Source organism: Pyrus communis, chromosome 7 (genome assembly GCF_041283825.1).
Source record: "Pyrus communis isolate YQ-2024b chromosome 7, ASM4128382v1, whole genome shotgun sequence".
Taxonomy (NCBI): domain Eukaryota; kingdom Viridiplantae; phylum Streptophyta; class Magnoliopsida; order Rosales; family Rosaceae; genus Pyrus; species Pyrus communis.
In genome coordinates this window covers 27,139,482-27,163,101 of record NC_142571.1, presented here as the reverse complement: position 1 = coordinate 27,163,101, position 23,620 = coordinate 27,139,482, and the positions used below count along the sequence as shown (strand labels likewise).

Here is a 23,620-nt window from a genome sequence, read left to right as displayed (position 1 = left end):
CATTAATAATCAGGCCCCAAGCCCATTAATAATCAGGCCTCTAAGCCCATTAATAATCAGGCTCCGAAGTCTGTGTGATTATGAAGGAAAAGCCCAAACCCAAAAACAGACCTTCGGGTCAATGTTTTTATAAGGCTAAAGGGTAATGTCGCTTTTACCCTACTTATTACATAAAATGCAAAAGGTGTTTCTTGACATTTCGTAGCTTAATTGTGCTGTTTATCACAAGAATTTTTTTGGTGTACCTAGATTACCGCTATTGTGTAGTAACACTACATAATCCTGATTGGAAAACCAGAAAAATTGGTTCTCACGTGTTTGACAAACTAGAGCAAAAACGCCATAGCCTCTCCCTCTGTAGAACTCGCTTGAAAATGCTTTTAAAATGATTGAAAAAGCATTTAGAGAATGTTTTTGAATTCCAAAAACACTTGAAGTGGGGTTTTCAAGATTCACTTGCGTTTTTACTAAGAATTTGTTTCAAAAATATTTTCACCAAATTCTTTCAATCATTTTAAAAGCACTTACAAACGAACTTGTAATCTCCATCTTATTGAATCACGGTTTCAAGAATAAAAAATATAAAAGTAACAATAAAAACAAAATTAAAGTTAATTTTGATAATTGCACAAATATTTTATTTTGATCGTCTTTTACAAGTCTACGATTCGAGTGAAGTTTTCTTCCAAACGACGGGAACTTGAAAGTGAGTAGCTGGGTTCTCACTTGGATGCCTCCGATTTCGGTTTCTCGCCCTTCAGCGGAGTAAACATGAAATTACCAGAAAACATAGCTTCCTTGTCTGCACATCCAAATTACAACGTTATATCTCGCGAAGAGATGGAGAGTTCTTGTGCAATCTCAACAGAACCGAATGCGGAACAGGAAACACAAAGAACAAACAAGGGATACCTGTTAAGGACAGGCAAGAAAGTTCCCGGCGAATATATCTTGCCATAGCCTGCATGTACACTAACTTTCATTGTAACTCTATGCATCATATAAGAGAGTTATTAGTTAATGCTAAAAGCCGTTGAAAGTTTGCCAGTCAAGGAAGAGAACATGCCTGGACTGCTCGTGATGCATCTCCAGTTGGTTGCGATGAACCATCGTCAGAAAAGACATTCCTGCAACATCGGTGCAGAAGGTTAATACGTATCCCATGATTAAATGTATGACAATTTTTATGTTGGGGCTAGGGAGGGCTGATGATGTATATATTATTAAAGGTGGGTGAACAATGGACCGAGCTTGGTAAAGATTTACCTCCATATCACATTTTGCAGATCATCAAGTTTAGCCTCTGGAAGCACGGCAGCATCATAAGCAACAATATTTCCATAGAATATCTTCTCCAAATCCTTCATCCATCTAGTCAGTAGTAAGTTGACCTAAGATTTCAAGGGTAAATTAATCAAACAGCATGCTTAACGGTAAATCCTATGCTCTAATATACTGCACCAATGAACCTAATGCTGAAGTCTCAAATATTATTAGCCTCCTAGTATGTTGACTGAACCAAGTATTTGGAAAATGTGCATAGAAGCACAAGTGTGTAACGTCAAAGATGTTAAACAGTCTTAGATATAGCTATTTATACATGTATGTATTTGAGAATTGAGCAGGCCAAACAAAGCATCTATTTTTGGTATTCATGTGCTTGAAAAAGAACCTGCAGATTCTAAGAGATAAATAAACAAATAACATTATCTGCACCTCAAGTGTCGACAGACCAATTTCATAACTGAGAAGAAGTTCTTCAAGTCATATAAAGTGTAAGCAACCTCAGGCTTAATGGTAGGACACCCTAAAAATGATAAACACATATGGTATAGCAAGCATGTTCTCATAACTTCTTATGCCAAAAGCACAATAATTCAAACCTATGGTCATTGAGCCATAATACATAAAGAAAGGTTATTATCAACAGCTTATTGAGTTCTTTTCAAAGACAGATGAACTACACTTGAGGGTATCTAGAAATAACCTCATAAAAGCCAACTAAAGTGTCGTATTAAGTTCAAAGCAGAATATTTAAGTTTAACATAAGGGAACATACCCCAGCCTTAGACACCCTAAGTTCCACATCATGATTGTAAATCTCATATATGTGTTGCCCGAATTCAACCCCATCCTTTCCCTCTTCTTTCAACCGGCGTAAGCAAAGCCACATATGAAGTACAAGTAGAGAGAACGTTGTCTTAAAGGTTTTCTCCAAATTGAATACTGCATATTTAGGGGAAAAGTTTAGTTCCTACACAAAGCTATGTAACTGATGTTATTTCAAGTAAAATTTCTTAACACATATAGACAGTTTCCTGGGCCAAAAAAATAGAAAAATTATCATCTCCTACAGAAGGTGAGAATAATTTGGAAATGTATTAAGATAAAATGGTTGATTCTTTTACATTAAATGATGTGGAGGTGTTACTGCACAAACGCAGAAAACCCAATACATCCTTTTTTGGCTACATAGAAATGTTTCCACAAAAGACAGCCCATTCCCCCCTCAACCTTATGCTCATGGGAAAATTCCCCCACCCCATGTAATCATAAACGACTGGGAGAAAATAAATTGAGATGAAAAAATGACCTTCATAGATGCCCGGCTTATCAACTTGTGAAACAATTCGCTTATACACGACATTCGCCCCTCGAATAGACTTGCTTTGTTTGCTATAAAACAGCAACATCCTAAGAATCGCACGCTTAAAGCTCCCATATTGTGGCTCATCAATTCTCAATGGGGAGTCCGGGGCCAAAGCCAATGAGGAGGGCTTAGACCAAAACAATTTGTCCAAATTTACCTGTCCAACGTTGTTACGCAAAGTCTCAACAATGAACAAAACAATAAACATATGCACACATAACCACAGAAACACGGTCACAAGAAAACAGGTACGCCATTTAATGATTTAATTTCAGGATACTCTATGCCCATTAACAAGAAAACCAGCAAACCCGATTCAAATTACAACCAATAATTACTTAAATGCTTGATTACTAAAACCAAAAGGGTAGCTTCAAATCGTACCACTGGCTCGGCAGGTAGAGGTTTTTCCACAGTAAAAGCCGTATCGGGAGCAACTGCAGCAGCCCTGGCATAGGTTTGGCGCGAAACAACATAGAATTCGTTTCTGAGATTCAGGTTCTGCTGCGTACCCAGCCTCGAGAGCTGAGCAACAGCTCTGCTCCATCTCGGCAGCATCTCGAGCTCCCTATTCAAAGCATTCACAGAGACATTTCTTCAAACAAGTACAGGGCACAACAACACCGTACAGATATTCATATTAAACACATTAATCAACCTAAACAACCAGAAATCCAGGATCAATATTTTCCCGCTTTCATTTATTTTCTCGGCAACCAAACAGAAAACAAACACAAATCAGTATTGAAAATCAGTTGACAAGGAAATGTGCAGGTACCTTAGATTGGAATTCCAAAGGTTTTGAGTTGCAGTTGATGGAAATGCTTGAGAGCCTTGTGATTCCAAAACCCTACAGAGGAGTGCGCGAATGAGAAACGGATCGGGAAGGAGGAGCGCGCGTAGTAAAAAAACTAACGGCAGCGACTGCGTAGGCGTGGAAGTCCGGCAAACCCCGAGTTCTCTTTCCCCTTTTTTGCTCTAGTAATTAGAAAGGGCTTATGTTGTTGAAGGCCTGTATCGGATTCCATCGAATAAGCCCAATGGGCCGAACATGGTCTCTATATTTCCAAACTCCAATAGTACACCCACGATGTCTTTATATACTAACTTCCTTTGCGTTTACTGACACGTTAAAATCAATAATTTAACACCCCCTACCCTACCGACAGAACCCTACAAAGTTTAGAGCAGTGGGAGAATTGGACTAAGGCAGTAAAGCACACAATGAATATGTCATAATAATTTGGTATCGTTGTTCATAGGAGTCATCTCACTTATAAATAGAGTAATATAAACCGTAATATTAAATGAGAGTTGTACAAAGAACATTCATTTGGTCATTTCTTTTATGAAGTTTTAATAAAATACTCTCGGTACTATTCACTTTTAACTAAAAATCATATTTTTACCCTTCCCGGTACTATTCACTACACTTTTATGTCATTTTTCATTAAAACTAAAGTTTTATTCAAACTTTTCGTTAGTTTTTCTTTTTTATTTATTATAAACTATGGACTGTTATGAATTTCAATTACCGTTCTGGGCTTTAATACCACATGTTCTGTCAAAGCCATGTATTATCTTGTTTTTCTTACTCGTAAATGACCAGATGCTGACTACAAAAATGAGGAGAAAGACCTACAAAGACTTGGAAAAAGACTTCAAGAAAGACGTGGTACTTGAAGCTAATGAAAGAGTTGGTGCAAAACCAAGTTCAGAATTCCACTTAGTGGATATAGCTTCGTTGTTGTGGTTGCGAAGAGAATTGCAAAGGAGCAAATACGAACTTTGAAAACTATATGCAAATAAAACTACAAAATTTAAACGCCCAACTTAGGGGCTGCGTCTGTGTACACAACACCACCCTCTTATGAAACGAAGGTAAACATTTCGGGCGCTGTCCGAACCATTCCGTAAACCAAACGATCAAAATTTTTGCAGTTCCGCTAGGACCACACATAAACCAATCCCTAAGACGAGGGAGCCTGCGTTGCCGTCATAAACAGAGCAAAACGACCACTGGGATACAGAAAAGCTCGGCCAACGTCAGCGTATGAATTGCATTCACAGGTACTCTCTGAGGCTTTCACCACTCATGGTCTCCATATCCTTGAGAATCGACTGCGCAAGAGATTTAACAGGGAGCTCCACATCCTCGAGCAGTTCTCCCAAGATCGGAATGGTCTCGGGCAGGAATACCAGATATTCTTCTCTCAGATGCTCCAATAGATACTTAACAATTCTCAGGCCCAAAATTCGGGTCCGTACCTTGTCACTGCGTGTCTGCATCAGCACCTGGATTCATAACATAAAAGTGTAAGAACACAAAGACAAACATGCAGGAAGAGAAGCTTAATCTTTGAACTAAAAGAGAGAGGATCGAAGAAAAGGCTGGAAAAACCACGTGTTCGGCTATTTTAAGAAACCTATGTAAAGTCCAACTTCTTCATATGAATCTGGACTGTGACAAAGACAAGAACAAAGTAGAGATTTGTGTACATAAGCGTAAAATTTCATGAAAAGGAAAATCACCTCATAATTCAAGGGCTTCCATAAAAGGTCACTTCCTGCAGTCACAGCCATTTGACCAATACAAACCACCAATAAATTATCAACTTCCTCCACGGATGGTATGTCTGGATGCTCTTCTAGAGACGATGGTGGTTCAGCGACGAGCTGTGAAACAATGGGTTTCAGTAGAACCTGCAAATTCAAGCAGCTTTAATAAATAACAGAAATAATGGCATAACATAATGAATCTTCCAAATTCTAAAAGGCAATGTGTCTTCAAGAACCTATCTTTCATTCCACGGTCGAGAAGAGGCTAAAGAAAATATAGAAGGTTGGTTCCAACAACTCAGATGAAATTTTTTCACAAGGTAGAAGACCAAGAACACATACAAAGTTTATATAGACAACATCATCGCTGAAGAAACATAAAAAGGTTCCCTCCATCCCTTTAAAATTCTTCACGTCGTGACCAACTGAATATCTTTAATTTTGAGAAATAATTTCGAAAAAAAATATCTTTAATTACAGGTTCCCTCCATTAAAATCTCCCTTTTTCCCCCTCTTGTCTCTCCTGACTTGTAGGGCTCAACGGCATCCAATATAAACAAAGAAATATCCCTGGATACAATATTTGAAAATAAAAGATGGACTGACCTGAAAATTTGAAGAGTCCAAAAACTTCAGGCTTCCAGTATCATAGAGAAAACACTTGTGTAAAGACGATAACACCAAAGCCCTGAGATGCCAGTTGCCAAGCAATATACTGTTGTCCTTCCCTTCCTGAATTTTAGCCTTCTTTTTTCGTGTTGAACCAGAAGTATTCACATCTCCAGCAACAGTAAGGTAACGCACACAACCCTCCACCAAGTATTTGAAGTAAGGAACAAAAAGAGATCTGCAGTTTAAAATAATGAAATTAACATAAAATAAATTATGAATTCACTTGAATTATCAGTCCCTGAATAAGGAAATCAAACAAAATAAGACTTAAAAAAAGGTGATGCAATGATCAATCCTAAGATGCAGCAAGTTAGATCATCAGAGACCAGCTGAATCCATTTAATACCATTTTTTACCCACAAGAACGCACAAAGTTTAATGTGAAGAAATAACTATTATTTGTCGCAGTCAAGCATCACATATTCAACCCAATCTCTGAAATCAAGGGCCCCAATTGTAAACCAAATTCACAGACAGGCACCAGACACACACACAAAACACAGAAGGGCAATCAAATCACTACAAGTAACTTCTGGTAACTGTAAGGACAGACAGGAAGAACTGACTCACCGATGGTTCTCAGCAAGTTTATTTACCAGACCATGGAAAGATATAGCCCTAGGTATATTTCCCATACTTGCAATATCTTCCACATCTGACTCTGCCCAATCAATACTCCTAATGAAAAGAGGCTTGAACAAGCTCTCAGTGAGTTTCATAGTGAGAGCAATCATTGCATTGAACACAATCTTCTCTACATCATCAATTTTCTGAACAGATGTAGGATGTTGGCGACGTAGATCAAGAGCAAGCAAGCAGAGGTCAAAAATCTTAGCATGGTAACCACTAACAGATGATCTATCCATTCTACCAATCATGTTTTCCAGCATTCCAAAATAAACTGCTAAGCTCGAATCACCAGACTCAACCGTACTAGAGTATATTTTCAGCAAGGGCGGTAGGGCAAGTCGAACCTGGATAAGATAACCGGAATTGATATTACGTGAGATGACATAATAAGGGGAAAACCCATTTTCCTATAAGCAATAATACAATAAAAACATTGTTCAGATGCTTACAGGGATATTCTCAGTGATGAGCCTTCGAACTGAGTCAGCTTTCATTTTCAGTTTCGGATCAGACCCTGACGCATAATCAAGATCAAGCACCATAATTCTTGTAATTTCTTCAAGATAGGGGTTCAAGAAACCTCCTAGCTTAACTACAACAGCTTCCAAAGTGACTAGAATAGATAAAATAAGAGATTCCTTTGGTATTTGTAACGCAATATCCGTGCCACCCACACCAGATATGGTTTTCATATCTGAAGATAAAAATATTTTGCGAGAAATCCTAATCAAGTTTTCCATTATGTGAGGAAGCTCAGATAGTGCCCTGTGCCCGAGTACATTAATCAAAGCACCAGTTGCTTGAAGGCAGCAAGAGGACACTGCCAAGTCGTGCATACTGATATTTTTTGTTACATATGGTAGACACTCAATGAAGATGGAATGATTAGAAGAAAACCTATGGGCCAGAACTTCTAGAGCCAAAGCCGCTGCCACCTTCAAGGAGACTTCCACATCATCTGATGAATCATCAACTAACTGAACAATTTTCAAACACATACTGTGAAACGATTCAAGAGAATTCTCGTCCAGATGCTGCCACCGATCGCTGGAAATGGATTTATGTTTTTGCTTTGGTCGGACCATGTCATGCTCCCTAACTGTTTCACACAAGAGTCCAAGTGCCTGCCCAAAAATTGAACTTAATGTGAAAAAAAAAAATACTCCCTATCATAATGCAAATTGAATAATTGATATTACAAGGCACTTGTAAGCAAAGAAAATATTAATAGACCAAGGAACCACTATTCGACTGCTAACTATAACATGAGATGATTACACATTGGGTGCAGGACAGGGTCATGAGTATCTGCTTTTCAGCCAGTTGTTTCAAGGTTTTCTTGCTACAAAAATCATTATCAAGTATCCAGTTCTTGCACTATGATTTAGTCTTTTACTTTTTACACTTTCAGGCCAAATCATTTTTTACAAATTTCCAATTTTGTCAACCTAACTTAAAGCAGAAACAAGAAGTGCTCAAATATCCAATCACACAAATTGGTGTTTAACTCAGTTGTGAATGATATCTCACACTTCAGTTAAATTGAACTATGGCATATTACAGTAATTGATACTTAGCAGCCTCCAAATCCTACTCAGGTTTTCAAATACATATACAGATACACATAAATACGTATGCATGCTTATAGACATTTATAAGTCCTAGAAGTAGAATACAATAAGTACCTTCTTTGCCACATTTTTATCTGTATGGCCAAGCAACTTAGTGATACCACTGAAGTGTGTCTGGGGCATCATGACCACTGTAATAGTCCTTAATACAGCATGCATGCACTCCTTCAACTCTTTCCTAACAGAAACATGGATACTCCTTTTCTTCCTTGTTGCATCCACAAGTTGCTGGATAGAGACAACCTGCTCCATGAGCTCTTCCAGCGTAGCCTGCATATTTTAGTAGAAAACAGTCACTCAACCTTAACGAAGGACATACCAAAACATAGATATCAACTAATTTCTAAGGAAAAAAATATTAATAACAATAAGGAAGATATTTGTTGATCAATTCAACAGATCTCATCATTATTAATTAGCCTATGTAAATTAACATTCTTCTTATATTGAACTCTTTTTTGTGAAAAATCAGTACCTGAATTTTTTCTGAATCTTCCCTTGATGCAAGCTTGAAGGCAAATTCTGGATCTTGCAATTTGTTTAAGGTGAATCGCATAGCAATTAACAATTCGATAAACAGTTCTTGAGACTGAATACCAGCTCCTATTTGTTTAAGCATCAAAACCAAAGGGGGAAGCCATATCATGCATGAATATTGCTCACATATTTGAAGACCCAGAGAATATTCCCACTCTCTCTGTAATGAAGCTGTGGAGCTATCTGAAGTATGCATGCTCTCAAAGCAAAATAATCCTTTTCGTGTAACCAATGAACAGAAGAGAAGGACAAGTAATGAAGCCAAACTATTTGCCTCTCCCAAGGTCCTGCATATGAACATACAACATAAGCAGAACCTAAAAAGGTAAAATAAGATGAATTTCAATAATGTTTAAACCAACAGTACCTCAGTAGGTATACAATAATTGATAGCCTTCTATGCTCGGCAACTTCAGGCAATACATTGATAAAAATCTGAAGAGCCAATGAAATCACAACATGGTTACAAACATTAACCCCCATTGCAAGTTGCTAGCTTCACCATTGAAAACAGTAAAAAATTACCTGGAGCAATTTGTCATTGTTGCCTGACCCAGATAACCAGCATGGAACAACTGTAGATATAAGATCCTCAAACACACGCTGTGAATGGCTGTCAATCTACACAATAAAATATAAACCATGACTATTCTACACAGTGAGAGAGTAGAACTCAGGCCAGAAGTTGACAGTGCAAGGCACAACATTAGCTAGTTAAAAACAGTAAAGTATATCAACAAACCTGTGTGACTGCTGCTTCACCAATAACAGTAAAAATATCCAGTATATGCTCCAAAACTTTTTCCGGAATAATCTTTGTGATAGAGGAAATCAGTGAAAATACATGGTTGCGAGTAACTCCATCTTTTGCAGAATGGGCGCATTCAACCAACATTTTGACATCAATCTCATGTAATATGTCATCCTGCCACAAAATTAAAGGATACAAAATTAAAGAAATGCAAACTACTAAACTCTATAAAAATATGGTACGGTCAGCATCTCTAAAAAACAAATTCAAATTCCAAATATCGCAGCATACCCCCAATGAAACTGAATGTGTTAGAGAAGAACAAATATCTTCTAGGATTATCAGCAATGTCTGTTGTATGGAACTTATTGTGCTTGACAAAGAGTCAGAATTGCTAGAAGGGACTTGAATACACTTTTCATCCTGGTCAAGAACACCGTGTACCCACTCATCAGAAAATGTTTTGGAAAGAAGTTTAAATAGTGACCCCAAAAGAGAATCCCTACAACAAACAAATTGAAAGCAATTAGTCTAAAAAAGGTATCAAAGCCTCACTTTCTAGTTTGTTAAAAACAGTGGTAGCATAAGAAAGTACCAACCTGTTCTCTATGTCTTTCTTAAATAGCAAAACTTCAAGGAGGGATCCAAGGAGAGAGAGCGCATTTTCTCCATTACATGACAAATCATGGGACTGGCTGGACTTCGGATGACCTACTAATTTCATTTTCTTCTTTCCATGCACTGTACCAGTTCTGTCTTTAACTATGTAATCAAGTGTCCGAATGATAGTAGAGCAGGTAATCTGATACATCCAAACGTATGCAAATAAGCTGTATGCTATGCACAATGGTTCAATGAACTAAACATAAATCAACTCCAAGAAAAAGTACCCAATCTCAATCACAGACTTGCTGAATGTTCAAAAAATATATTAGTTATCACTAGCATCACATTTTTCAGGCAAAACTAGCTAGTCTGACAACATATGAAGCAAAGCAAAACCAAATAGCACAAAATTAACCCAAAAAAGAAAAAGAAAAAAGGAGATAGAGGCAGAGAAGGAAGAACAAACATTTAACCGCAGCAGCGCCGCTCTAGTTTCGTTTTGAATATCACCATTAGCATTCCGAAATAAAGAAAGAAGTCTTCGAAACAGAAGGTCCTGCACAATACAAAAAAATGATGAGAAATTTAGCCTATCTGGATTTGCTATCTCCAATTTATGGACAAATCTCTACGCTTCAGTGAAGTGACAAATAAGAACAGTTTAACAATTCACAGGATGTCAATGTTCAGTGGCTACGTCTGGAGATAAGGGAATTCAGGGAAAAACGATGAGAACTAACATAGGTGTCACATGTTTGTAATTTACCCTTGTTAGTGACCTACGGACGAATCTTTACTTCAAATTCATACTTTTGAATATAAATAAACACATTAACAAATTATCAAAAGAGCTCATTGATGTTGCCCAAGCAACATACATCATACATGCATAATTCTTAAAAAACAGAAAAGTTAACCTGTTTTTCTGTCTCTAGCCCACTGTATATTTGACCGTTAAGCTTCTGCAGAACAGTTAGACAAGGTTGTATAACAGCAGGGTCTTCTGGAGCCAAACCATCCAACTAGAATAGCAAAAAGTAATGTCAACACATGTAAGGTTAAAGGATTTAACATTGATGACCAGGATGCACAACAATCTAGTTGATAGTTTCTCACCTTCAAAGCCTCCAACAAATGATCCTCTGAAACATGCTTATCTGATGAAGAAGGCATAGCACAACTCTAGAATAGGAAGAAGCCAAGTTTCTCATTACAGAGTAAAAGTAAGATGAAGTATGTGTGCATAAAGTCAAACAAAACTTTGAGAACATCATTGACTTACCTCCAGTAGATGGCATAGTATCTGAACTTCAGTTTTTGACAAACTACGGCTGGAGACACAATCTTGACTGTGTCTCTTCAAAAGCAGTGATAAAAATGACTTCATCTCTCTATCATGTAAAATGGCATTGCCCATTCCTTTAAGCAAAGATAAAATTGAAAGCTGACAGAAACAATCAACTCCGTTAATTCCTATGTAGCTGATGGTAATTTTGAAAAACAATAGTAATAATAACAAAAAGCATTTAGAAGAAGAGCAGGATTTGGAAGGTAACAGCAGATCAAAAACAACCTTTGCATAATCAGGCAGTTTCAGGGCGGAATTTAAAATGAAAGCAAGAATCTTCTCTCTTGTAGATTGATCAACCCTACAAAAAATTCCGTGTTAAAGTTAACAATAAAATGTATTATTATCATGCTCGACAATGAACTTTAGACCATATTAACCGCATCACCAACATAACAAAGCGAACATTTTCATAAGAAATGCAACCGTGGAAGAAATTAATTGAAGACAAATTTCTTCAACAGCCAAGTTAGAAGCAACAAACCAAGGCTCATCCTAGATGAATGTGTAAGATGAAATAGTGATGCTGAGCATGGTGGTTAAACAAAGGCAAAAATAACAACACTATATCACCTTAGCTCAATATTCTTTGGTGACATGAAGCTCTCGTAGCATGGGCTGAGCGAAGAGGCCAAAAGGGAAGGAAGAAAGTTTTTGTCTGATAAGATGAGTCTTTTTTGCTGAACCACCAAGTCCAAAAGCTTACCAAGAAAATGTATCCAAGTTGCATGGTTTCCTGGCATTTTACAAGCGCTGTTAGGCACTTATAAAAACAAAATGGGAAAGGGTAAAAAGTATTTATTCCAAGTAATACCATTTTTCTTGCTCGAAGAGTCAACATGAGCCCAAAGTGTGAGTAACCCCTCAATACAGCTCATGGCAGCATTTCTTATATCCTGGAAGAAGGGCACAAACCGAGAATAAATCCCAGCAAACGAAGTTAACTGCCTGTGCTTATAGCATAATGAAATGCAGAACATAATAAAAACACTTGACAGGGAAGTAAACAGCTAACCAATTAACCGTTTTACTCCACATAGTTTCATCTAGTCAGCCAAGGGAAAATACAATAAGAAAAGAGAAAAGACCGCCGAGGTACCTGATTATAACTATCCAATGGAACAAGAACAGATGGAAATTCCGCAAGAAGTTGGATTGGCAATCTAACTTCTGGTTGACGACAGAGATATGTAAAACAATTAAGACTCTCAACTTGGACCGCAACTGGAACATCTGTAAAGTGAATCACACAATATGTCAATTCAAGATGATCCTTGAGCAAAGAAATACAGAGTAACAATAATGCCAAAGAATCAAAAGCTCCAAAAGAAGGAAAGCAAAAGAAAGTCACAGAAGATATATCGAAAGGGAGCAATTCACCTTCTTCTGTGAAAAACTTGGGCAAGAAGCAAACAGCAGAGACCTTGCACTTTGTGACAAGGTAATGGCGGTGTTCTTTGAAAACTTTCTTAAATTTAGAAACTGAAAAAAAGACAAACAAGTCCCTAAGCCAGCTAACCCACTTCTTATCATCATCCTGCAATAATTAAAAAAACATATATCACATTTAGTAGAGATAACAACACAAATAGATACAGATGTGATCCCCATGTCCATTGTTTTACAAGAGGTATCCATGACCACTTAACGTACTAGTCTCAAGAAGCAGACCACATAAGGAATCACTTACCACGGAGACATTTGCAGGCATCACGGACAAAAATGCCTTCATTAACTTCCAAACTAGGCATAGGAGAATATTTGCATTTAATGATTTCAAATTGGAATCAAGCTTATTAAGGAACGTTCTGCAATCCCAATTTAGCAACTCTGTATCGAACTACAAAAATATGGAACAACAAAGCCCATCAGCATCAATGTAAGATTTGGAAGTTGAAATTTCAGGCTAGCTCTAGAGAGTTTTTCTCATACCTCCTCTATAGAGCTATCACCTACAGACTCAAATGCTTCCCATTCGGTCTTTAGTGCAGGAAACCCAATTTCGAAAAGGGCCAAAGTTTCAGCAGATTCTGACGCATAAAGAACAAAACTAGAATCAATTTCTTTAAGTGCCAAAACAGAAAGGAGAGAGGAAGACAAGAACAACAGGGACAGACATTGATATAGAAGATACACAAACCAGCAATTATGCTAAAAGAATAGAAGTACAAAAAGTAGGGAGAAGTCATTTCAGAATTCAATAGGCAATACATATATTTACAAGTGAAAACACAGAAAAAGGGTTCAAAAGTCCACCGCAAGAGAGCAATTGATTGATTGATTCCTGATATAGAATGGAAAAAGAGAACTTACCGTTCTTCTGAATAACAAGTGTCTGCATCATCACCAAGAAAAAAAGTGTCCTTGACGGCTCGAAGGCATTAGCACTATTAATAAGCCATGGCATAAATTCTTCAGGGTGCAACAAGAACTTGCTGGCCAGACCAGTAATGGTGTCCATGTTAATTGAGGACAGTCTTCCTGGTTGTGATGCCTATATTCAGGTTTACAACTTCAGAGTTACTCATTTCACATGAATTACACTTACCACTACCAGATAACCATGCATAACTCAAAAATAAAAACAAAGTAATCAAAATAGAAATAGAGACTACACTCCATACACAAGCACACAGCTTTCTAAAAGCTTATTTAACATTTTACCCAACTCATGGTAAATTGAAGAAAAGAATTGAAGAGAGCAAGCATGGTGGAGCTAACAACGAGATGACTTACAATTGCTGTACTGGAAGCTGCGCCAGCAAGATTCTCAAAAAGTGGCCATTTTACCTCCTTAGCTAATTCCAAAGCTTTCAAATTTAACCTTTGTGTCTGTACACGGTGAAACATGAATCTTTTAATAAAATTTCAACTTGTCGGTGCAAGAACTGGAGAAATGGAGAATGGTATATTAAATTTGATGTCTTAGACAAAAAGGAAACAACCTTAGGCAGAACAAGGAGTAGAGGAAATATCATGGCAGCAAGTATATTGCAACGGTCAACATTATCATGGATATCAGAGCTAGCGTTATTCAGGCACAAAACAGCAACATCACATGCTAGACTGGTGTTCTCCAACGAACCTGCAAGAAAAAAAGATTGAAAATTAGACATGTGCATGCCAGTGTAAGGGAAACTCAACATGAGAGAATAAAATATGGAGGGAAAGCATTCAATTAATAGTTACTCACTTGATATCAGAATACTAAAACATCTTTTAAGAACATTATCCAGTGCTTCAACAAGATTGGAAGAATTTATTATAGTGGACAATTTCTCTACAGACAGAGCCGCCCGCACAATAGTAAGATCATCATCATGAAGCTGTCGCAATATGGCATCTTGGATGGTTACAAAACTCTGGCACACAGAAAAATAAAATCATGAACTAAGCCAGGACGATTTGACACTGAAAGAAACAGAATGCTTATGCATATGCATGAATATCAAACACCCCCTCCCCCAGCACCTCCCCCTCTCTTCTTGCACACAAACACTTCCAGTTTTAAGTGTTGAACACTTTAATTATATCAACCACGAAAAGAGAAAAGGAAAACGTGCCCATTAATTAGAAAGCAAATCCAACCAGATTTATATTATACCAAAAAAATACTAAACAAAACGACAAAATTAAATAAATTTAATTACGTAATAAAAACTACTTCAAAACTACCAAAAGACCTTAGTTATGTGAAAACAATAACCCAGAAATCACAAGCATTGGGAAATTGCAAATAGCATCTCCATCAAGAAAAACTAACAAAACATTAAATTTGGATACATTTGCAACTTGGTTGATGCAGCATTAGTAAAATTGAACAATATCTTCTTCAGATTTTGCAACCACAAAGCTACCTGTGGATTAGTAGCCTTGGCTTCCAGGACAACTGATGTGCCCAATGCAGACAGTACACGGCGACGAACATCAGCCTAGGCCACATTACAAAAATACACAATAGCACAAGCTTACATCAGGATATTGCTTCCACAACTTCTTGACAGCATACACATTCATACATAGAAATAGAAACGTGATGATACCAAGAATACCTTTGGATGATGCAACCCAAACCAAATTTTTGATTCCGAAAAAGCCAGCGACGTGTCCAAGTTACCATCCAACATTTTACCCAAAGTTTCATATACTGAGCCCCCTTTCTTAGTTTGCACATTCTTTTCCTGTCCAAGAAGTCAAATCAGAATACCCTGAACAAGAACAAAGAAAGCATGCATGGGTATAGAGAGAGCGAAGGTCGGAAACATACATCAAGAAATTTCTGAACCGCTCCCTGTAGTTCAGATGGATATTTCTTGCTAAGAACAATTAAGATTTTCTTCACCCAGCTTCCTAGAAGGCAACCAAAAATTATGATGAGAAATGCATAGGAAACAGTTAGAAATAGTTTGCGCAAAAGAATGTTTACACAACAGCTCCATAATCATATGACAAGAAAAGCAAGTGAAGTCATAAGAATGGGCACATTAAACAATAACTTCAAAAAGAGAGCAGAACAAGAATGCCTGTAAAGATATAACATGAATAAAAATTTTAAAAATAAAAATAAAAAACTTAAAACAAAAATACCTGATATTGATGATGTTGAATTTGTTATTTTCTGTGAATTTTGCAAGCAGGATGATAAGACCTTAGCAACTACATGTTGAACAAAACTCTTGGAAGGAATTGTCTCTAATACCGAGATCAAAGCAAGCTGACATGATTCATTAGACGAACTGCAAATAAATGATCAAAGTTGAATGAAACAGGAAGGAGAATTGAAATGTCTACAAGAATAAGTGAAAATTAAAACTGGATTCTAACCTGTAATCAACCAGAGAATCCAAAAGCACCAAAATGAATCTATCAATATTGAACTCGTTAAACAGTCCCAAAAGTATTCCAGCGATATCCCTTCAAAATTAAAGTAGAAAATAAACTTAGAGAACATGAAACTAATTGCAGAAAGTATTAAACTTTATGGAAGTTTATTGGAACCAAGAACTACCTAATGTCCATAAAAATCTCCAAAGTCTTGATTGGGAACATATCCACAGCTTGCAACTGAAAAAATTCATGGAAACATATAAGTACAAGAAATTTAAGAAAATATATACATACAAGCAGAAAACCATATTACTAATCGCGAAATTCAGTAACTCTTATAAAACGACTCTTAACTGAAGGATTTTCATTTTCTTTAAAACAATTAAGAAAGAGGGTTATAGGAAGATCACTGGATTAAGGGACAATGACCACAACCCAACTAAAAAGATGATCTATTATAAAGACGTCAGCCAGTATTCAAGGAGAAATGACACAGTAAAATTCAGGAATAATGCTACAATCTACTGCATATCAGAACAAAGCAGTACCTGAACAAGGTTGATCAAAGTCATAAGTGATAAGCGAAACAACTGAAGATCAGCCGACTCTTTTGCCTCCTCTCGAGCAATTTCAGCAATTGACCTGATCAAACTCTTCACAAGCTTGGGAGATAATGTAACTTTACTTGCTAGCAAACCAACAATCATCAGGGCTCCAGCCTACAAAATGAATTTATAATTTAAACATCATAGCTGAAAAAGAAAACAAAAATCACAGAGGCAGCCCAGAGCAAGACGAACGGAACATGTTAACGTGGCAAAGTAATCCAAGTTCAGCCCATCCTTCAATATTTTGTGCTTTCCTATTCATTGTATGTGTCTAGAAAGCATACTATAATCTTCTTCTATTTTTGGTACAGTTTTAACAAATGCACAATGGTTTCAGGAGCTGCTAAAATCTCCAAAATGAAAATTTGTGGAGCCCCACCTTATTTTCTGGATGTCCTTTTGTGCCTGACTCAAGTCCAGAAGCAACGAGCGGTAGGATTCTCTTCACAACATCACTGTCAACAGATGTAGCAGAACCCAAAACCTCGATAACAACTGCCATGCAAAATTTTATCACGGTCCTTGAAGGGCGATACTTCTTTGATGGGGATGCCTGTAGGATAACAGTCATTAAGAAAACTCCTTTTTTTATAATAAAGAATCATGACAATAAAGTAATCAAACAACCAATTAGAGTTGCAAACACTCACATAGTTGCATAAAATCTCCAAAACCCCCTTATCACGGATACATTGCTGGACTATAACGTTTCTAGGTGGTGGTGCACCAGAAGCTTTTACGCCGTCCAGAAATTTCCATTTACTATTTCTGAATCACAATGAAATATCAAGTCAATTCTGTTAACTTCAGCAAATGACGAACAATGTAGAAGAATTATAACTTACAAACCTCAAGTTAATCAACTGAACTATTCGAACAAAAATGTGGGTGTCATGGTATGGCAAACCACACAAAATTAATTCCTCAAAGTTGTAGACATGAATCCTGAAATTCCCAGATACAACATGAGATGATAATTTCCCATAAATTATTTGAAAAAGGAAATAAAGACAATTGACATGAACACCTACTTGTATCTGCGTATCAAGTACTCAAGTGTCTTGATTGATGATGACAGCTCAAAGTGTCCTGAGAGTAACCGTAAGTATGAACTAATCGAAGCATTAATCCGATTATTGTCCTCAATGCCCATCAACTCTCTATCCAAATCTTTGCTTTTTTGGCTGAACAAGTCATTCTTATAGATTCTAAATCGCTCGTCGACGCTTACAAGGACCTCCAGACCTGAAAATAGAGACATAATTCAATTTTAAGAACTAATTTAGCGGAAAAAATAGAAACTGAACTCTAAATTAAGTTGCTTGCCTTGACTCCTACAAAAATTGAATCCAAAACGCACACTAACAGGCCAATTTATAGACATTACTAGCTCACTTCAATAGCGAGCATCAGCGATTTTCCCTCTTATATTTTCTCGAGAAACAAACAGCAAAAAATAAATAAATAAAGAAGAGTGACCTTGGAGTGCTATGGAGAAAATGGTGTGGACATCGATATCGGCGGCCTCTTTGGCGTCGAAGAGAATGGAAGGGCGGGTGAACGGCTTCTTGCTGGACCCCGACGGCTCCGTGTCGGCTTGTATCACGGATTTTATGGCTTCTAGCTGAGCAGCAATCGAGGTCGCCATGTCTCTCTCGCTCTCTCCTTTCTTTCTCTCTCTAGAAGCTGATGAATACTTAGTCAATGGAGTTCTGTATGGAATATTCGCACGGCTCCAGAGGTTTTAGGGTTTTGGTTTGGGGACGGTGACTGACTCTCAGAGGCGCCTCTGGAGGGTTTAGGGTTTTTGTTCTTTTTAAAGTTTGCGGGTGATGGTGGCGGTCAATGCGTTCACTTGCAGGAACTGAGAAAACGGTGTTTATATTTGCACCCGCTATTTATGCTCTTCCTACCCAATTAACGTTGAGCTTCCCATTCTGCCCCTTTAAGAAAAACCGCCGGACTTCCCCTCCCTCTGACGTGGCATTGGATTGCCGCCCCATCCTCGCATCTCCGGCCATGAAGAAATTTTTCAGTGTACTTGAAACGCGGTCTGATGCACTTCTCGAACAATTTTTCAGCATACTGAAAAATTATGTGCTTCTAATTTCAATTTGTCACCTAAGCATTTATGAAAGTTCTATTTTTTATTTTTAATAATAAAATTGATTAGCAAGTTTAATTCGAATTAGGTGTCAATGGTAAATCAGATCACTCCGAGCGAATGTTCGTATTAGCTCGACACCTAACTTTTACTAAACCGGCTAATCGATTTATTACTGAAAATAGGTGTCGAGCCGAACCGATCGCTCGCTGGTCTGATTTACCCTTGACAGTAGTTTCCTGCCCAAAACAAAGGGCTGGCCAAGCGCCAAAGCCCGCAAAAAAATTAAAATACCACTTTGGGCCGACTGATTTTAGTCTCGGCCCATCTCTCATCGGTCGTTCGAAATTCAAACCAAAATCCCCCAACATTCGCAGATCTCAACCCACTCCACCAAAAAATCTCCAGCAACAGCAACCACCGCCACCGCCGCCGCCGCCAAGTGACCACCGCAGTACTTCATTTCGTAGCTTGTATGAAAGCCTACAATTGAGATATAAGGTAGCAGGGAGTGCTGTGCTCCGGAAATTTTGATCTGAATGTGAATGGAGTTTACAGAGGCTTACAAGCAGACCGGTCCTTGTTGCTTCTCGCCTAATGCTCGCTACATTGCCGTCGCCGTCGACTACCGCCTTGTCATTCGCGACACTCTTTCCTTTAAGGTTTTCTATTATCATTTTGCTTTTTGAATTTAGTAAATTTATTTCCTGCTCTGTTTGGTTGCCGAGAAAATGCCAGGAAAATGAAGTTCCATATGGCCTAATTCGTTCATTTTTTATCTCTCTGCATTTACAAAATCAACCATATGGTGCGCAATTGAGCTGGCCCGATTGGGTACATTTACATAGTTAAATTTCTGTAGATCTCAGCCGTTGCATTTAGCTGTTGACTAACAAGATGTAGTGTTGTAGCTTCAGTATGATGTAATCTGTTTGATTGCTGAGAAATTTGAATAGAAGTTAGATTTTGTTCTTCATTTATAGCAGAACTTAATTCAATGCCGATGATCTGATCAGGGATCACAACAGTCTCAGTATGTGTTTTTCGCCATGCGATTCAAAGCAAATGTTGGACCGCATTGTATTCATGAAATTTGAATGATCTTAAAGTAGTGTTTAGGAGCTTGTGCAACAGCGATAGTGGAAATCATGAAATATTGTTTTGTCAGAGAAAAACTTGAAACTTGAATGAGTTCATGAGCCATGTTTTCCTTCAGGCTCTCTACAAGTAAATATTTGAAAATCTGAGGATATTGATCTCCATGTTTCTTACACATAGAGAGTTTATATAGACCGAAGATTTCAACCGTAATTTGAGGTAAACTAATCCATAGAGTAATGCTCCATTCTGATCTGTTTACTCTTTTACCATGGGAAAAATTGTACGGTAGGGTTCATAAGCAGTTATAAGGTTTTGGGCTTTGTGGAGGCAAAGTTTTACCTTCAAGGGTTTGAACACAAGCAGTAGCAAAAAATGGTTGAAACAGGTTTCTGCACTCTTCACATCCAGTGATGTTTTGCAACAATTTATATCTGACTTCAAATTTGAATTGCTGAACTCCATTTCGTTTATCTAGAAAGTAAGTTGTCTGATATATAATTATATGTCATTTCTAATGCAGGTTGTGCAGTTGTTTTCATGTTTGGATAAGATAAGCTATATCGAATGGGCGCTTGATTCTGAATACATTCTTTGTGGTCTATATAAAAGACCAATGATACAAGCATGGTCGCTGGCCCAACCTGAATGGACATGCAAGATAGATGAAGGTCCTGCCGGTATTGCCTATGCTAGGTGGAGCCCAGATAGCCGTCACATACTTACCACATCAGACTTCCAACTGCGGTTAACAGTTTGGTCGCTGTTAAACACAGCATGTGTGCATGTGCAATGGCCAAAGCATCCTTCCAAGGGAGTTTCTTTTACCAAAGATGGGCAATTTGCTGCAATTTGCACAAGGCGTGATTGCAAGGACTATATTAATCTTCTATCCTGTCATACATGGGAAATAATGGGTGTATTTGCTGTGGACACATTGGACTTGGCCGATATTGAATGGTCACCAGATGACAGTGCAATTGTGATATGGGATTCGCCTCTAGAATATAAGGTTAGAACTTCATTTCTTTTGTCTTTGTTAAGGCACAAAGATTTGCAGTAGTTATATCATGGTTTAGTTTGTAAAAGCTCATGGTGTGGTTTGATACAGGTTCTAATATACTCGCCAGATGGGAGGTGCCTATATAAGTATCAAGCATACGAAAGTGCATTGGGCGTAAAAAGTGTTTCATGGTCTCCATGTGGCCAATTTCTAGCAGTGGGTAGTTATGACCAGATGTTGCGGGTTTTGAATCACTTGACTTGGAAGACTTTTGCTGAATTTATGCATCTATCTACTGTCCGTGCTCCCTGCTGTGCTGCCGTGTTTAAGGTTATTGCTTGTTAATATTTGAGATAGGCAGATATCATGTTCTTTTAGTTTATTGGAAGATTTCTCACCCCCTTAATGTCTAAATGCCAGGAAGTAGATGAGCCACTGCTACTTGATATGTCTGAGCTAAGTATAAGTGATGATTTTGCAGAAGGCAATAATGGTAAGCACGATGTTGCCATGTTGGTACGGTTCTTTTTAACTTATAAAAGGTGATCAGAGTACGCAAATAATGTGCTGTACTATTTGTCTGCATGCACTAGCCTTCTACATTCTTCTTGAGTGTAGCACAGTGGCCTGTCTTTTTCATGATAGATAAATTACCCAGGGAATCACGGATCCTTCTGTTAATATGCAAGACTTATTTGATTTGATCCCCTTTTCTTTTCCCTCCGTGATTTTTGTTTCATTTCAAGTAGATGAAGGACACATCAGAGTCAGATACGAAGTTACAGAAATGCCCATCAATTTGCCTTTTCAGAAGCCTCCTGTAGAGAAGCCTAACCCCAAACAGGGAATTGGTAAGCCCTTGCTCCCTCTTGTACTGTCTGATGCAAATGAATACAAAGTTTGTAAACAGTCAAATATGAAGACAATCAAACTGGTTTATGTTCTAGCCACTTTACATTAGATAAGAGAAGATGCACTTAGACGACCTAGCGATCAGATAACGTTAAATGTCCTCAACTGAGGCCATCAGATGTGACAGAATCCCTTGGTAGCGGTGTCAGCTGCCTTTATTCATTGACTTCGTGTAACGATATTTTTTATCCATTGAATTATTTTAACCGGTTGGAGGATAGATGATCTTGATGTGGGGGGTACTATCAGCCTTATAGGTAGCAAATTTCTTCCATCGATGAACGGGGTTTGGTACACTGTATAATGCACTTTCCACGTATTGGTGAGGGATTTTGTTTGAGTAATGGTCTTAGTATCCTTAGGTGGTGCCTCAAAATTGTTCCGGATTTCATTGTATGACATATGGTTAAAGCTATGAGGTTTTGCTGCAGGTCTAATGTCATGGAGCAACAATAGCCAATATATCTGTACCCGCAATGATAGCATGCCAAGCATTCTCTGGATATGGGACATACGCCATCTTGAACTCGCTGCTATCTTGGTGCAGAAGGATCCTATTCGTGCAGCAGTTTGGGATCCTACGTGCACTCGTCTTGTTGTTTGCACTGGAAGTTCTCATATGTACATGTGTAAAAATTTGTAGAATGTACAATTAAGCAGTTTACCTTGCTCCCCCTGTGTACTGTGTTAATGTAGCATTGGGATGTTCCATTTGTTCCAGTTGGAACATCCAACAGTGTGATTAAATTGGTGCCCCTTCCCTCGTATTTGTTTTTCCTTTCAGAGGATTAGTACTAGTACCCATTGGACGTCACAATGACAGTGTGCTAAATCAATCAAACGTTGCCTTGTATTTTAACCTTTTCATTTAACGATGTTCAATAGGTTTGGGATACTAACACAAGTGCATCCTAATTATCGTTAGTGCGCATATGAAATTGACTTGACTTTGACTTGCTAAACCCATATGATGAATCTTAAAATATGAATTTTGTAGAGTTTACGTACTGTCAGTCTGTCACAGTGGCATTGTTTGTAGCCCAATCCAAATTACTACAATATTGCTACGTGTTTCAACTTTTTACACATGACAACGATCAATTAGTTTAGAATATTACGACAATAACGTTCCGATTATAGTTAAATTTATCTTCTTCTTTTTTTCTTTTTTTTTTTAGGTGAGGAATTTATTTTTGCCTAGCTAATAATAACATTTACCCGTCATTATGAAAATGGACAGTATTGAAAATTATGTTGGCTTGACATGAATGCAATCGTCTTGGGTGGTAGGGCATGCTACAACGGATCGCATCATATATAAGATAAGTCCATACACGTGGTGCCAAGGCATTTGGATGATCATTGATTAATGATTGAGTAAACTATTGTTTACCGTTTGACTTTATCAACTATTATTTCAATTCAGATTTACCTCTGAACTATATTTTGAGAAATGTTAAGGAAACTCTCTCAAAAGTAGAACTCTCTCTCTCTAAGTCTTTATGAACTACTATTTGTTTTGAACCAATGACTCTCATCATATGAAAGAGATACTCTAACTACTAAGTCAAGTAGGTCAAGCTGAGTCAAGTCAGAAAAAAATATACCCATATAAGAGAAAGCCACACAACCTGAATTCTCCTTACTATACAGGAGCCAACTCATGTTTTTAGCACAACGTTTT

General features: G+C 37.7%; 3 protein-coding genes across 5 annotated transcripts; 1 reads left to right on the top strand and 2 right to left on the bottom strand.

The window, feature by feature from the left end:
- Positions 1-533: 533 nt before the first annotated feature.
- LOC137735195 (uncharacterized) lies at positions 534-3,901 on the bottom strand. 2 transcript variants are annotated; one of them, XM_088696790.1, is made up of 8 exons: positions 3,429-3,901; positions 3,035-3,218; positions 2,594-2,807; positions 2,060-2,226; positions 1,267-1,391; positions 1,067-1,127; positions 913-961; positions 534-802 (listed from the first exon to the last, which is right to left on the bottom strand). In XM_088696790.1, exons 2-8 carry the CDS (start codon positions 3,206-3,208, stop codon positions 723-725), a joined length of 870 nt encoding a protein of 289 aa, XP_088552916.1. In that variant the 5' UTR covers positions 3,209-3,218; positions 3,429-3,901; the 3' UTR covers positions 534-722. The 2 variants fall into 2 exon arrangements, with proteins under 2 accessions (XP_088552916.1, XP_068330697.2); XM_068474596.2 differs by having other exon boundaries at positions 3,035-3,308; positions 3,429-3,561.
- Positions 3,902-4,310: 409 nt separating this feature from the next.
- On the bottom strand, positions 4,311-18,938 carry LOC137733723 (uncharacterized protein At3g06530). The gene is made up of 39 exons (XM_068472888.2): positions 18,299-18,938; positions 17,851-18,064; positions 17,669-17,764; positions 17,470-17,587; positions 17,199-17,372; positions 16,760-16,930; positions 16,393-16,448; positions 16,209-16,298; positions 15,972-16,120; positions 15,652-15,734; positions 15,437-15,565; positions 15,242-15,316; positions 14,578-14,746; positions 14,330-14,469; positions 14,121-14,216; positions 13,698-13,878; positions 13,317-13,414; positions 13,075-13,224; positions 12,765-12,921; positions 12,484-12,617; positions 12,199-12,280; positions 11,958-12,120; positions 11,610-11,685; positions 11,319-11,480; positions 11,153-11,218; positions 10,954-11,058; positions 10,503-10,592; positions 10,030-10,232; positions 9,722-9,932; positions 9,422-9,604; positions 9,205-9,300; positions 9,047-9,114; positions 8,618-8,966; positions 8,197-8,412; positions 6,961-7,635; positions 6,452-6,855; positions 5,816-6,056; positions 5,183-5,353; positions 4,311-4,945 (listed from the first exon to the last, which is right to left on the bottom strand). Exons 1-39 carry the CDS (start codon positions 18,465-18,467, stop codon positions 4,715-4,717), a joined length of 6,441 nt encoding a protein of 2,146 aa, XP_068328989.2. The 5' UTR covers positions 18,468-18,938; the 3' UTR covers positions 4,311-4,714.
- A 230-nt stretch (positions 18,939-19,168) lies between these two features.
- On the top strand, positions 19,169-22,703 carry LOC137735287 (uncharacterized). 2 transcript variants are annotated; one of them, XM_068474700.2, is made up of 6 exons: positions 19,169-19,585; positions 20,545-21,033; positions 21,133-21,354; positions 21,445-21,517; positions 21,774-21,875; positions 22,368-22,703. In XM_068474700.2, exons 1-6 carry the CDS (start codon positions 19,469-19,471, stop codon positions 22,577-22,579), a joined length of 1,215 nt encoding a protein of 404 aa, XP_068330801.2. In that variant the 5' UTR covers positions 19,169-19,468; the 3' UTR covers positions 22,580-22,703. The 2 variants fall into 2 exon arrangements, with proteins under 2 accessions (XP_068330801.2, XP_088552915.1); XM_088696789.1 differs by having other exon boundaries at positions 19,297-19,585; positions 21,771-21,875.
- Positions 22,704-23,620: the final 917 nt, after the last annotated feature.

Bases quoted from the DNA above. Each gene is read 5' to 3' on its own strand.
- LOC137735195 (XM_088696790.1), bottom strand. From the start codon at position 3,208: ATGCTGCCGAGATGGAGCAGAGCTGTTGCTCAGCTCTCGAGGCTGGGT. The intron at 2,808-3,034 runs GTACGATTTGAA...AACGTTGGACAG, and splicing joins CTCTACCTGCCGAGCCAGTG to GTAAATTTGGACAAATTGTT. The intron at 1,128-1,266 runs GTAAATCTTTAC...CCGATGTTGCAG, and splicing joins CTGCAAAATGTGATATGGAG to GAATGTCTTTTCTGACGATG.
- LOC137733723 (XM_068472888.2), bottom strand. From the start codon at position 18,467: ATGGCGACCTCGATTGCTGCTCAGCTAGAAGCCATAAAATCCGTGATA. The intron at 17,373-17,469 runs GTGAGTGTTTGC...GTTATCCTACAG, and splicing joins TGGAGATTTTATGCAACTAT to GCATCCCCATCAAAGAAGTA. The intron at 16,449-16,759 runs GTACTGCTTTGT...GAATTTTTTCAG, and splicing joins CTTTGATCAACCTTGTTCAG to TTGCAAGCTGTGGATATGTT.
- LOC137735287 (XM_088696789.1), top strand. From the start codon at position 19,469: ATGGAGTTTACAGAGGCTTACAAGCAGACCGGTCCTTGTTGCTTCTCG. The intron at 21,034-21,132 runs GTTAGAACTTCA...GGTTTGATACAG, and splicing joins ATTCGCCTCTAGAATATAAG to GTTCTAATATACTCGCCAGA. The intron at 21,518-21,770 runs GTAAGCACGATG...TTTCATTTCAAG, and splicing joins TTTTGCAGAAGGCAATAATG to TAGATGAAGGACACATCAGA.